This window comes from Bombina bombina, chromosome 3 (genome assembly GCF_027579735.1).
Source record: "Bombina bombina isolate aBomBom1 chromosome 3, aBomBom1.pri, whole genome shotgun sequence".
Classification (NCBI taxonomy): Eukaryota; Metazoa; Chordata; class Amphibia; order Anura; family Bombinatoridae; genus Bombina; species Bombina bombina.
In genome coordinates, this window is record NC_069501.1 from 969,363,246 (window position 1) to 969,378,646 (window position 15,401).

Consider the following 15,401-nt stretch of genomic DNA (forward strand, 5'->3'; position numbering starts at 1 on the left):
TGAATAGGGAAATAAGATGAATGTGCATAAAAGCTCACTCCCTTAGCTGTCCCAGGACAGACATACTGATTTGCTGCTTAGAAGTCCTTTACAATGGGATGTGGCTACTGAGGAATTGTTGAGGTAAAATATCTTTCTTTTTTACATAGAGATGTTCAGGTGATATTTTCTAGTCAGCTTTTTACAGCTATGCTCCATCACTTTCAAGTGTTTCAACATTTGGGTATCATGGCCATTTAAGTAGTTTGCTATGTTTCTGAAATTCCCTCTTTTCATTGCAATAAATAAAAAAAATATATATTACATCCCTTCACTCAAGTGTAAAGTTGTAGCCAATGTAAAAAGTACCTTATGGCAAACCTCCTCAATAAATTTTAAATACGGACAACGTATAAATAATCACTAAAACTAAATAAAAAGAATATGCATAACATCCCTCTCAGCCTGAGACTCTTATAAAGCTGTATCATAAAATATAACTTTTATTAAAATCAATAGATTTGAAAAGAGAAAATGTGTATTATTTTTTTTCAGCTTAAAGTGATATGAAACCCAATTTTTTTCTTTCATGATTCATATAGAGCATGTGATATTAAACAACTTTCTAATTTACTTCAATTATCAATTTTTTCTTTGTTCTCTTGGTATCTTGTTGAAAAGCAGGGACGTAATTCTTTGGAGCTGTCTCATTTCTGGAGCACTATAAGGCAACATTTTTGCAAAATTTTTATATATTTCCAAGAGCACTAGATGGCAGCACTATTTACTGCCACTGCAGATGTCTACCTTGGTATCTCAACACAGAATATCATGGGAATGAAGCAAATTCGATAATAGAAGTAACGTAGAAACTTTTTTTAAAATAGTATGCGCTGTCTGAATCACAAAAGAACATTTTTGGGTTTCCTATCCCTTTAAGTCAGCAGACATGTAATCCATGAACACAATTAACACATCAGATTAACCAAAAATGGAGGAAACAAAATAATTTCTAGTGTGTATTTTCAGTTATACATGTACAGTATAATAGTTACAGATAAAATGCTAAATGCACAAACTTACTTCACCTCCATAGGAGGCAAAGTTTGTAAAACTGAATTGTGGGTGTGGTGAGGGGTGCATTTATAGGCATTTTGAGGTTTGGGAAACTTTGCCCCTCCTGGTAGGATTGTATATCCTATACGTCACTAGCTCATGGACTCTTGCCAATTACATGAAAGAAAACAATTTATGCTTACCAGATAAATTCCTTTCCTTCCGGATAGGGAGAGTCCATGGCTTCATTCCTTACTGTTGGGAAAACTATACCCAGCTTCAGAGGACACTGAATGAATAACGGGAGGGAACAAAAAAGGAAGAGGCGGACCCAATTCTGAGGGCACCACAGCCTGCAAAACTCTTCTCCCAGTCCCAGTCCTACCTAGTCCTACTTTTTAGAAAAAGTAGGACTAGGTAGCCGCCTTAAAAATCTGATCCATAGAGGTCTCGTTCTTAAAGGCCCAAAAGGAAGCCACTGATCTAGTGGAATGAGCAGTTATCCTCTCAGGAGGACGATGTCCCGCTGTCTCGTATATTAAGCAGATGACACTCCTTAACCAAAAAGATAGGGAAGTCGAAGTAGCTATCTGTCCCTTACGCTTCCCCAAATAGACAACAAACAAAGAGGAAGATTTTCTGAACTCTTTAGTAGCCTGAAGAAAGAACTTCAAGGCTCGAACCACATACAAATGGTGAAGTAAACGTTTCTTTGATGAAGAAGGATTAGGACACAACCTCTTGATTGATGTTGCGATCTGACACAACCTTAGGCAGAAAACCTAATTTAGTATGTAAAACTGCATTATCTGCATGAAATATCAGATAAGGGAACTTACATCGCAAAGCAGAGATCTCAGAAACTCTGTACGCAGAGGCAATAGCCATTAAAAAGAGAACCTTCCAAGATAACAATTTAATGTCAATGGTATGAATATGCTCAAACGGAGCCTGTTGCAAAACACGAAGAACAAGATTTAGGCTCCAATGAGGAGCTCCAGATCTATACACAGGTCTGATCCTAATCAGAGCCTTAAAGGACTGCTGCACGTCTGGAAGCTCAGCCAGCCTCTTGTGCAATAAAACCAACAGGACCGAAATCTGTCCTCTCAGGGAACTAGCAGAAAGGCCCTTCTCCAGTCCATCCTGGAGAAAAGATAAGATCCTGGCAACCTTAACTGTGTGCCAGGAAAAAACACGCTCTTCACACCAGAATAAGTAGGTCCTCCACCATTTGTGGTAGATACGCAGAGTAACTGGTTTATGAGCATGAATAAGAGTAGAATCCTGTCTTTGCTAAGACTAAGTGTTCAATCTCCACGCAGTCAGCCTCAGAGAATCTAAATTTGATGAACAAATGGACCTTGTAACATCAGCTCTCTGCGACAAGTTAACTTCCACAGAGGAGATGAGGACATTCCCACTAGATCCGCGAACCATGTCCTTCGCGGCCACGATGGAGCAATCAGGATTACCAATACCCGCTCCTGCTTGATATGGGCCACCACTCGAGGAATAAGCAGTAATGAAGGAAAAATATATATGAATTGGAACCTCCAGGGCACTGCTAGTGCATCTATTAGATCCACCTGGGGATCCCTCAACCCGTACCAGGGTAGCTTGGTATTGAGATGGGACGCCATGAGATCTATCTCCAGTGTCCCCCACTTGCTGCATATCTCTGCAAACACCTTGGGATGGAGAGACCATTCCCCTGGGTGGAAGGCTTGCCTGCTGAGAAAATCTGCCTCTCAGTTGTGGATCGCTGACTGCAAACAGCTGTGGGCCTCCACCTACTCCAGAATCTGAAATACTTCCTTCACCCTCAAGGAACTTCTCGTTCTCCCCTGATGGTTGATGTAAGTGACCGAGGATATATTGTCTGATTGGAATCTGATAAACTGGGACGCACCCAGAAGTGGCCAAGTCTTCAAGGCATTGAAGATTTCCCTGTAGTTCCAAAATTGATGGAGAGAGAGAGGACTCCTCCTGAGTCCACAACTCCTGTGCCTTCCTGGCACCCCAAACAGCTCCCCATCTGGATAGGCTTGTGTCCGTAGTCACAATCTCCCAGGATGGTCTTAAGAAGCATGTCCCTCGGGACAAATGATCTGGACAGAGCCACCAAGTGAGCGATTCTCTCGACCGGCTGTCTTACACAATCTGTAGAGACAGATCAGAATGATCGCTGTTCCACTGTCTCAGAATGAACAGTTGTAAAGATCTGAGACAGGAACCTGGCAAAAGGAATGATGCCCATGCAGGACACCATAAGACCAATCACCTCCATACACTGAGCCACAGAGGGACTCAAGGAGGTCCGGAGGGAAAGACATGCCGAAGTTAGCTTGCAACATCTCTGGTCTGTTAGAAATATCCTCATGGATATGGAGTCTATTATAGCACCCAGGAATTCCACCCTGGTACTTGGGATAAGAGAACTCTTTTCCAAGTTTATCTTTTATCCATGTGATCGAAGAAGACTGAAGGGATTCCGAGTATTCTTCCGTAAGACAAGATGATGCTTGCACCAGAATATTGTCCAAGTATAGGGCTACTGTAATACCCTGAGTTCTGGCAATGTCTAGAAGAGCCCCCAGAACCTTTGTAAGGATACTTGGAGCAGTAGCTAGGCCAAACGGAAGGGCAATGAACTGGAAGTGCTGGTCCAGGAATGCAAACCTCAGGAACTGAAAGTGTTCCCTGTGGATTGGAACATGAAGGTAAGTGTCCTTCAGATCTATAGTGGTCATAAACTGGCCTTCCTGAACTAAAGGAAGGACGGACCTTATCATCTATCTTGAAGGAAGGGACACTGAGAAATTTGTTTAAGCACTTTAGGTCCAGAATTGGGAAGAAAGTTCCCTCCTTCTTTGGAACCACGAAAAAGTTTGAATAAAACCCCAACCCTCTTTTTTCGATAGGCACCCAGACAACTCCTCCTAAGGAGGATAGGTGCAGAACGCACCCGAGAAAGGCATCCCTCTTTTCTGTAGACAGGTTCGAGAGTAGGAATCTGCCCCTGGGCGGATGAGATTTGAAGCCTATCTTGTATCTCTGAGTACGACCTCCAGGACCCACGGATCCTGTACGTGACTGAACCAAGCGTCTGAAAAAAGAGACAGTCTGCCCCTACACGATCCGATCCCGGATCGGGGGCCGCCCCTTCATGCCCATTTGTTTTTGATGGGCTTCTTATTCTGTTTGGACTTATTTGGGCTTGGAGGATTGTTGTCGTTGGGATTTGTCAAAACGAGAGGAACGAAAATTAGAAGATTGTCGTCCCTTAGACTTGTTCTTATCTTGCGGTAGGATAGCACCCTTGCCTCCGGTAACCGAAGAAATAATGGAGTCCAGGCTTGGACCAAATAAAGTCTTTCCCTTGAAGGGAAGAGAAAGAAGTCCAGACTTAGAAGTCATATCCGCAGACCAAGAATTCAACTAGAGCGCCCGGCGGGCTAGGACCGCAAAGCCAGAGGCCTTTGCATTTAGGCGAATAATTTGCATGTTCGCATCACAGATACAAGAATAAGCAATTCTCAGAGCTTTAATTCTGTCTAAAAATATCCTTGAGGGAGACTCCACCTCAATGAGTTCCGACAAAGAGTCGCACCAGTAGGTAGCTGCTCCGGAAACCGCGGCAACTGCAGCCTCCGGTTGAAATAAAAATCCTGTATGTTGAAACATCTTTCTCAGAAAGGTTTCTATTTTCTTATCCATCAGCTCTCTGAACGAAGAACTATCCTCAAGAGGTATAGTAGTATGTTTAGCAAGCGTAGAGATAGCACAATCCACCTTAGGAATGGAGCAACACAAATCCAGTTGAGAGTCCGGGACCGGGAACAACTTTTTAAAAGTAGACGAGGGGGAAAAGGAAGATCCAATTATTTCCCATTCGTTGTTAAAAATGTTCACCATTTTAACCGACACAGGAAAAGTCAAAGGAACTTTCTTGTCTTCGTAAACTCGGTCTAACTTAGGTATCATAAGTTCTTCAGGCAGCACGGCCTCTGGAACCTCTAACATAGACAGAACCTCCTTTAATAAAAAATGCAAGTGCTCAATTTTAAATCTAAAGGACGGTTCCTCCGCAGCAGGAAGCTTAGACGCTAAAGACACCGACCCATAAAGTTCACCCTCTGAAACTACTCATCATCGGATAACTGGGACATAATAGCTAAGTCTGATAAATATTTAGATGACTCCGGGTCAGGAGAGCTATGTTTAACCTTTCTCTTGCTTTGTTTGAGCGAGGTAATGCACTGAGGGCTGCAGACACTGCCGTTTGTAACTGCATAGCAAAGTCCACAGGAAGAATGCCCCCTCCGGATGGAGGATTAGATGTGCTACAGGGAACTGCATGTGGAGTGGATAATGCAGCAAGGGTAGAAATCTCATGGGACGCCGAGTCCTGAGAGGTAGATGGCTCAGAGGGACTAATAGCCTTAGCAAACTTGTCTCCCTTCTTAGACTTTATAACGGTGTAAAGGCATGTGGAACATAATTGAGTGGGCGGGAAAACCAGGGCCTCCTCACAATATAAACAGGTATGATTAGTACAGAAGAAGTACCTTCTAACATGTCAGAGTTCTTCATAGCTCAGGTTATACCCACTGAAGGACACAAACTTTTTTTTTATATACTCCCAATGGCTGGGGCACTCATCACCTCCTAGACCCAGACAGTTAACAAAGGAAATTCTCTCCACAGGTTGAAGTCTCAGCCGGAATAGAGGAAATGAACATAGACCACATGCTATGAAAAGTACAGCAAGTTAATAGGAGCCGTGCATCACTTTCAAAAACGAAAGTAAAACATGTTTGTTGCAGCCAAAAACAGTCTATGAGCCCAGAAAATAAAATCACACAAAGCATCATGTAAATAATTAATACACAGATTAATTACCCCCAACTGTTCAATAACCCCCCCCCCCCCCCCTCAGAGGATATTAATCCTGGATCCTATCAAGGTATAAAGGAGCCAAACTGTGACCCTGTTATAACGTTTTATGTGTAAAAAATGTAAACAATCTTACCTCCAGGATCCATGCTGTGGAATAGAACACAGTCTTATAGCAATGCTCCTGACATGATGGACTTGAGTGAGAGAAAGCAGGCAGTGAAACTCGTCAACACTGATTGCTTTCCCTGCATCTCCAGACTAACTTTCATCAACACTCTCACTGAGAGGTTGACATGACTACTTAAAACTCCAGTCCTATCTCGAAGGGCAGATACCCTTTTTTCAGGACTCTCCAAATCTTCTGCCACCTCCTATCGTGACGAAAGGCAAAGAATGACTGGGGTAATGAGGAAGTGGGAGGGATATTTAAACATTTGGCTGGGGTGTCTTTGCCTCCTCCTGGTAGCCAGGTGTTGTATTTCCCAACAGTAAGGAATGAAGCCGTGGACTCTCCCTATCTTAGGAAGGAAATGACCTGTATTCACATTGCTGGTTTAAGTTACTGTTTAGGTCTATGTTTACTAATATATTATTATTTGTTTTTAAAGCAACAAAATTCAGTAGTTTACACACTGACATTTTATGACAAAAAAATTAATACAGATACATAAAAAATACTAAATAAACTAAATAAATGCAGAAGGTAGATGGTCGCTGCTACGTTCTGCTGGATTAATCACACATGCAACATAGACTAATCCAACAAATATCATCACAGGTTGTTTATAATCATTTAAGATACAGTAAATTCAATCAACTGAAATGAGTCTCTTTCCTATTGGTCACTCGCTATGCTTGTTACATCACCTCTTTAAAGTTATCAAACGCAGACAGAATGATTTCATGCCCTCCTCGGACCAAGCACACGGCAGCCAGAAGCTCCAGTACCAAAGCTTTGGTCCTAGTAAAGAAAAAAATATATTTAGTACATGCAAAAGAGACGGTCATTTGTATTCATAAGTTGTATCCTTGATTCATGGAGATTTCATTTTATTTTCATAATTTAGTAGCAAAACATTTATAATGCGAAACATCTATGAGATAAGGGTAAACTGATTAATAGAAGAAGTGGATGATATATTCATGTCACCGCACAATTATTTGCAGTGGTCGACAAATCTGTTTAAAATTTAGGAGCCAGACATACTTTTAGACCCCAGACAGTTGTATTTGCATATAGATATATGAAGAATAACCCAAAAAGTTAGGGGTCAGGGGTAAAATTTAGACAATCCAGGCCTCTGGATTTGTTGAGGACTAAACTAATGGGAGCAAATACATTAGGCATTTCCATTTACAGAACTCAACTGTTCAACAAAATAACTGAGAAAAAGGTAAATAGTGTAATGCAAATGGCAGACGTAGCTTTACCTTGGATTCTTGTTATTCAAGCTCAATGCTATTTCGTTCACGGCATGAGGATGAGACATGACCAGGTTGAAGCCATACTAACAATAACAAGCAGAAAGGAACACATAAGAACATGAATGAACTGATCAGAGCAGAGTATAGAAACATCAAGCTTGTACTGGGCACGAGTAGGACATAATTATTATACAGACAGGCCTCTTATAAAGTCTCTTATTATAAATAACGTGAATACACCAAGATGGCAAAAGTTGAATAAACATTGTCCAGATATTGGGCTGCTAGATTGCCTGGGATAAGCTACATACTAATTGTGATACATTAATGCACGGTTCAGATAACTTCTTTTTATACGACTATCTCACTTTTCTGTTTTTATAGTTTGAGTTATTTACTTTATCACTGTTTAATTTCTCTTTGCCCTGACAATAAATGATCAAGCAGCCAGCCTTGGAGCTATAGCAAATCAACCATTTCCATCTCATTAACATACCTGATAGTTCATTATGGCCCTGAGGCACATGATGCACACGTGGACATCGTCCTTCTGGCTGACCAGCCGAGAGTTCTTCAATGCCTTTTTTCCAGGTAATGTATTGTAGCTGCTATTTGACGACATTTCACAGTGGTTATTTTTTTATTATTTACACACAACTTACTTTAGAATCTACAAAATGAACTAGCAATGCAAACAAATATTGTGTACTATGGTGTTTAGTGCAGATAGATTGTATTTACCCCAATAGAAATTCACAACATTTGTTTCTTTTTGTGGCCTCACAAATTTCTGCTATTGAATTTAATTATTTTATTACTTTCTCCAATTCTTTTTTTCTTTTTATTAACAGACTAGTACTAGTAAGTAGTCACAAATTGCACCATAGCACAGGCTGGCTATAAGGTGGGGGGGGGGGGGACAAGGAGGCTGGCACACATATACATACCGGAGCACAGACTGGCGGGCAGAGCGAGCAAGGCCGTTGGTGAAAGGGGCAGGCAGGGCGTTGGGATGCTGCAGATCCTCGATGGATCTGCTCCAGGATTTGGACTTTTCTACCAAGCCATCCTCCCCGTTTTCCAGGCCCTCAAAATCAAACCTATATCAGAAGGATACACAAGAAGCTTCAGCGGCCAGGAGAGAGGGGGAAGGGAATAAAGCAAAGGTACTGACAAAGCAGCAGAGACAGTATCCAGCATGGAAATGCACGGCAGCTAGAGCGCTTGGGAACCACAGAAAACAAAATCTGCCAACGCAGCTGAACAGGACAATAAGCACAAGATGGGAAACACGTTACTTGGGACACATGCTGCTTCTTTCTGCATCAGGAGGGGAAACGAGGGAACCTTTTTGCAGAAAGCTGGCATATTGAACTATTAAAGAACTAAAATACTATTTAACATTTGTCATCAAACCTAGAAAATGTATACAAAGCTACCCTTGTTGTGTTACCTTTATTTAGGCACATGGAAACTTACATAACAGCGCACTGGGCGAAGGAGAGATACTCCACCAAAACGTCCAGCCCTTTGTTATCATTGTTCAAAAACTCACGCACCCACCTGTATGGAAAGAAAGGCGATAAGCTGAAAGGTGACCAGTTATTACATATCCCAATAACATAATAAATGGACACACACACAGAGAATGCATATCCCGATAGCGCTGTGATAAATGGACATACACAGAGTATGCATATCCTGATAGTGCTTTGATACACAAAGTATGCATATCCTGATAGCGATGTAATAAATGGAGACACACAGAGTATGCATATCCTGATAATGCTGTGATAATGGAGATACACAGAGAATGTATATCCTAATATTTATCACTGCACTATCAGGATATGCATACTCTGTGTATGTCCATTAATACAGCACTGATAGCGCTGTGATACACAGAGCATGTATATCCTGATAGCGCTGTGATACACAGAGCATGCATATCCTGATAGCGCTGTGATACACAGAGTATGCATATCCTGATAGCGCTGTGATACACAGAGTATGCATATCCTGATAGCGCTGTGATACACAGAGTATGCATATCCTGATAGCGCTGTGATACACAGAGTATGCATATCCTGATAGCGCTGTGATACACAGAGTATGCATATTCTGATAGCGCTGTGATACACAGAGTATGCATATTCTGATAGCGCTGTGATACACAGAGTATGCATATCCTGATAGCGCTGTGATACACAGAGTATGCATATCCTGATAGCGCTGTGATACACAGAGTATGCATATCCTGATAGCGCTGTTATACACAGAGTATGCATATCCTGATAGCGCTGTGATACACAGAGTATGCATATCCTGATAGCGCTGTGATACACAGAGTATGCATATCCTGATAGCGCGGTGATACACAGAGTATGCATATCCTGATAGCGCTGTGATACACAGAGTATGCATATCCTGATAGCGCTGTGATACACAGAGTATGCATATCCTGATAGCGCGGTGATACACAGAGTATGCATATCCTGATAGTGCGATGATACACAGAGTATGCATATCCTGATAGCGCTGTGATACACAGAGTATGCATATCCTGATAGCGCTGTTATACACAGAGTATGCATATCCTGATAGCGCTGTTATACACAGAGTATGCATATCCTGATAGCGCTGTGATACACAGAGTATGCATATCCTGATAGCGCTGTTATACACAGAGTATGCATATCCTGATAGCGCGGTGATACACAGAGTATGCATATCCTGATAGCGCTGTGATACACAGAGTATGCATATCCTGATAGCGCTGTGATACACAGAGTATGCATATCCTGATAGCGCTGTTATACACAGAGTATGCATATCCTGATAGCGCTGTTATACACAGAGTATGCATATCCTGAAAGCGCTGTGATACACAGAGTATGCATATCCTGATAGCGCTGTTATACACAGAGTATGCATATCCTGATAGCGCGGTGATACACAGAGTATGCATATCCTGATAGCGCTGTGATACACAGAGTATGCATATCCTGATAGCGCTGTGATACACAGAGTATGCATATCCTGATAGCGCTGTGATACACAGAGTATGCATATCCTGATAGCGCTGTTATACAAAGAGTATGCATATCCTGATAGCGCTGTGATACACAGAGTATGCATATCCTGATAGTGCGGTGATAAATTGAGATGCACAGAGTATACATATCCCGATAGCACTGTGATAAATAGAAAACTTGCCTCACACAGTTTTGTGATTTAATAGACCTTCACCTGCCTTCAAACATTAAAAAGAAGAGTGTGGCCTACAACATTTATATGACACAATTGCCATTTTAAGGTTACCTGTTAGTCTCTCACTAGAATCTGAAGTGCACTGTGCAAGCAACGTATCAGCTATAAAATAAAGGTGACAGCTTCCCCTCTAGCAAGAGCATGAAGCTCAGTGTTATCAAATGCAAAATGACAACAGACAGAGAAGAAATGAGACGTAAAGCAAAAGGTGTATTATATAATGTGTGCATAGCTCTTCTGTTTAGCAAGGATAAAAACAAATTACTTGCAGTACATTTATCTGCTGAATATAAGCAGATATCAGATAAACCAGAAACTGCAGTTTGCATGTATACAAATATATAATAAACATGTTCCTCTGCATGTAAAGAGTCTGTGTGATAACACCCACATAAAACCATTTTATTTTTCACCCTCACTACTGTGTAGTTCCTCACTCATAAAACGATTTAAAAGAGACCCTAAACACCTTGTAATTACAGAACATTCCTGTTTGCTATAGAATAATATATCAGCTAAGTCTTAACTTTTTAAACAATTTCCATTTCACTGCAATTACTTTTTATTTAAATTATTTTTCAATAACCAAACTTCACCCAAATTTGACTTTTTTTGAAGAGCCAATCTGGGGTTTAGTTAACAGACAACAAGGCTAGCCACTGTCATAAAGTTTGTATAAAATAAATTGTTTTGCAGTTATTATCTGATAAAGCCAATTAAGGATATATATGTAGCAGGGTTAGCTTAAGAAGTCAACAGAGAGCCTTTTCAGAGCTAAATTACATGAAAAGGGGGCAAAATAAATAACACATGTATAAAGTTGTTTCTTTATGCATAGCTAAACATTTTAAATACAAATCTCAAGGTGCTTAGAAGTAAACTGAGTGAACGTAAAAAGTAGAAAAAAACAAATAGTGCAATAAAATTTCCCAATGCTTCTTTTTGGTGTGGGAATGTTAGAAGTCGCCTTACTAACACAGTAAACACGTAGAAAGAATCACCATCATAAACACATGATTTATATATATTTTTTTAATTTAGTTCTCCAATAAAAGGAGAACTGAGTCTTTTAAGCAACAGTTAAAGAGACGCTAAAGTCAGAATTAAAAGAGAGACATGAAACCCAACAATTTTCTTTCATGATTAAATGGAGGATACAATTTAAGGACCAGGACATTTCTTTAGCACTATATAAGAACTGTTTTACAGAAATGTAACACGTTATAACAATAAGAAAAGAAAAAAAAAGATGGCAGTAGAATTTCCTGCCATATAGAGCTCCAGAAAGGTGCCCACTATCTACCAAGGTATGCTCTTCAACAAAGAATACTATAAATACAAAGCAAATTTGATATTAGAAGTAAATGTGAAACTGTCTGAATCACAAAATACATTTTTTGGCTTACTTGTCCCTTTAAACTTTCGGGATTCAGATTTTAAAAAAGTTCCCAGTTTTCTTCCATAATCAAACTGCGCACATATTTTTATATGCACACTTTCTGAGGCACTAGCCTCTTCTAAGCAAACGCAAGAGTTCACAGTATACACCAAAAAGAGTCTGTAATTGTCTGATGGCTGTCACATAATATAGGGAAATCAAAGGAATATTTTAAATTTGTTGCTCATTTGAAATAGTGTTTATTGCATGGGGGGGGGGGGGTATGCATTTGTTGCTCATGCAATTCCTCTGTAATTAATGGTATTTTACAGGTTGCAAGGTTGCCCTTGGTTTTGGTTTACACGCAACTCCTTTAGGGACAGACCCATCATGACAATGTCCTGCAGTAGCTCAAAACAAAGTGAGGTTAAGCAAATTTCCCTTGAGCTATGATAGTGGGGACTGGGGAAATCTATCCATATATCTGAGTCATTTAAACCCCTAATGATACACCTTTGTGTACTGAGGCAGTTAACTCACCAGAATAGTGAAATAAAAGTCTTATTCTAATGATTAGAACTTCAGACATGTAACTGACCTTTTACATACAAACCTACAATTTACAGAAATATACAGACACGACCAATTATTTCATGCTCCCAACTGCTTAATCATTACACAGTATCATGCTTTGTGTCGGCATCTCCAGACCTATCCACTTGAACTACTGTATTTTAATGGGCAAATCTGGAAGTTTTTTCAAAATACTTATCACAATTATTGAAAATAATTACAGTTTTAATATCAACAAGGTGACAAAGGCAAACAGACTGGGGGAAATGGTTTATATACAGTTGGTACCCAGAGTCTGATCTGTAGTACTTTTAAGCCACATCATACATTTGTTCTGTCAGCTGCTTAATACCCCCCACCCATTAGCTTTACAAGACCTCTTGCTGTAGCAGTCATGCTTTGTACTTTACCATACGCCATCCAACATTCCCATGAAGCCCCCTCTTACATGAAAGCAGCATTTATTTTATCGTTCGTTGCAACAAGTCATATCTAACCATCTGGGATTCGGGCAGAATGACGTGCTTAGCATGGTCAGTTCTGTAACCCACAATTATATTTTGTTTTCTAGTGCTTTTACTGCTATAGATGGAAACAAGAAAGCTGCACAGGCTACTTAAGACATGCTCAGCTCATATATCAGCCGTTGTCCTGTTCTATTACCTGCACCATGGCTCAGCAACAAACACATGTAGACAACGCTGAATGTAAACAATATATATTTAAAGGGACATTAAACACTAATAGAAGTAATATAAAATGTTTTAATACCAATATGTAGTATAAAAAAAGCTTTGTCAAATACTTCCATTATTTATTTTGTCCCATTTTCCAATAATTTAATTCTGAAATCAGTGGGATTTCCAAATTCCATGATTCTATATAGTATTTATTAAGTGTTTAATGTATATTTAAAGAGATACAGTCACACTTACTAATCACATAGCATGACCAGCAACATAATATATTACAACAGGGAGCACAGGTAAATTATTTTTCAATATATTGGAACAAAATTATAATAAAAATTGACTGTGGCAGTGTTAAAAACGGTTAGATATTGCAATACACCTTTAATTTATTTCTCTCTTATATCCCCTAATTTCTTGGAGGAAGAAACGTCACTCTAATAGTACTCAAGGTCACTACATAAAATCACACAGGCTGACAATAGTAATAATGATATTGTACATATTATACAGTTGTGCTCATAAGTTTATATACCCTGGCAGAATTTTTTATTTCTTTGCCATTTTTCAGAGAATATGAATAATAACACAAAAACGTTTCTTTCATGGTTAGTGTTAGGCTGAAGCCATTTATTATCAATCAACTGTGTTTACTCTTTTTAAATCATAATGACAACATAAACTACCCAAATGACCCTGATCAAAAGTTTACATACCCTGGTGAGTTTGGCCTGATAACATGCACACAAGTTGACACAAAGGGGTTTGAATGGCTATTAAAAAGGTAACCATCCTCACCTGTGATCTGTTTGCTTGTAATTAGTGTGTGTGTATAAAAGGTCAATGAGTTTCTGAACTCCTGACAGACCCTTGCATCTTTCATCCAGTGTCTGCACTGACGTTTCTGGATTCTGAGTCACGGGGAAAGCAAAATAATTGTCAAAGGATCTGCGGGAAAACATAGTTGAACTGTATAAAACAAGAAAGAGACATAAAAAGATATCCAAGGAACTTAGAATGCCAATCAGCAGTGTTCAAACTCTAATCAAGAAGTGGAAAATGAGGGGTTCTGTTAAAACCAAACCACAGTCAGGTAGACCAACTAAAATTTCAGCCACAACTGCCAGGAAATTTGTTCTGGATGAAAAGAAAACCCCACAAATAACTTCAGGTAAAATACAGGACTCTCTGAAAACATGTGGTCCTATGCATATACTTAAAACAGCAACTTAGGGAGTTAGTGCCCGTGAAGACAGGGATTCTGCCAATATCCCCCAGTCACGATATAGCAAAAATAGATGTTCACAGCACTGTTTCTTCTTTAGTCTTTATTCTTTAATAAAGAATAAAGACTCAAATAGAAACACAGTGCTGTGGACATCTATTTTTGCTATATCGTGAATACATGTGGTGTGGCTGTTTCAAGATGCACAATAAGGAGGCACTTGAAGAAAGATGGGCTGCATGGTCGAGTCGCCAAAAGAAAGCCATTACTATGCAAATGCCACAAAGTATCCTGCTTACAATACGCCAAACAGCACAGAGACAAGCCTCAAACCTTCTGGCACAAAGTCATTTGGAGTGATGAGACCAAAATTGAGCTTTTTGGCCACAACCATAAATGCTACATTTGGAGAGGAGTCAACAAGGCCTATGATGAAAGGTACACCATTCCTACTGTGAAACACAAAGGTGGATCGCTGATTTTTTGGGGGATGTATGAGCTACAAAGGCACAGGAAATTTGGTCAGAATTGATGGCAAGATGAATGCAGTATGTTATCAAAAAATACTGGAGGAAAATTTGCATTCATCAGCCCGGAAGCTGCGCATGGGACGTGCTTGGACATTCCAACATGACAATGATCCTAAACACAAGGCCAAGTCGACCTGTCATTGGCTACAGCAGAATAAAGTGACTGTTCTGGAGTGGCCATCTCAGTCTCCTGACCTCAATATCATTGAGCCACTCTGGGGAAATCTAAAACTTGCAGTTCATGCAAGACAGCCCAAGAATTTACAGGAACTGGAGGCTTTTTGCCAGGAAGAATGGGCAGCTTTACCATCTGAGAAGATAAAGAGCCTCATCCACAAATACCACAAAATACTTCAAGCTGTCATTGATGTTAA

General features: G+C 40.0%; 1 protein-coding gene across 4 annotated transcripts in view; it reads right to left on the reverse strand.

Annotated features, from left to right (window-relative positions):
* LOC128654230 (formin-like protein 3) overlaps positions 1 to 15,401 on the reverse strand; it is a 277,341-nt gene that overhangs the window by 68,409 nt on the left and 193,531 nt on the right. For 3 of the 4 annotated variants that reach the window (XR_008401431.1, XM_053708041.1, XM_053708040.1), the window contains exons 5-9: positions 8,842 to 8,925; positions 8,310 to 8,462; positions 7,859 to 7,970; positions 7,369 to 7,445; positions 6,805 to 6,898 (exon numbers count right to left, since the gene is read on the reverse strand). Coding sequence is in view for 2 of the 4 variants with exons in the window: in XM_053708041.1 (XP_053564016.1) it covers positions 6,805 to 6,898; positions 7,369 to 7,445; positions 7,859 to 7,970; positions 8,310 to 8,462; positions 8,842 to 8,925 (520 nt within the window). In the remaining 2 variants the exon portion in view is untranslated. The remainder of the gene's footprint in view (positions 1 to 6,804; positions 6,899 to 7,368; positions 7,446 to 7,858; positions 7,971 to 8,309; positions 8,463 to 8,841; positions 8,926 to 15,401) is intronic. The other variant, XR_008401432.1, reaches the window with a different exon arrangement.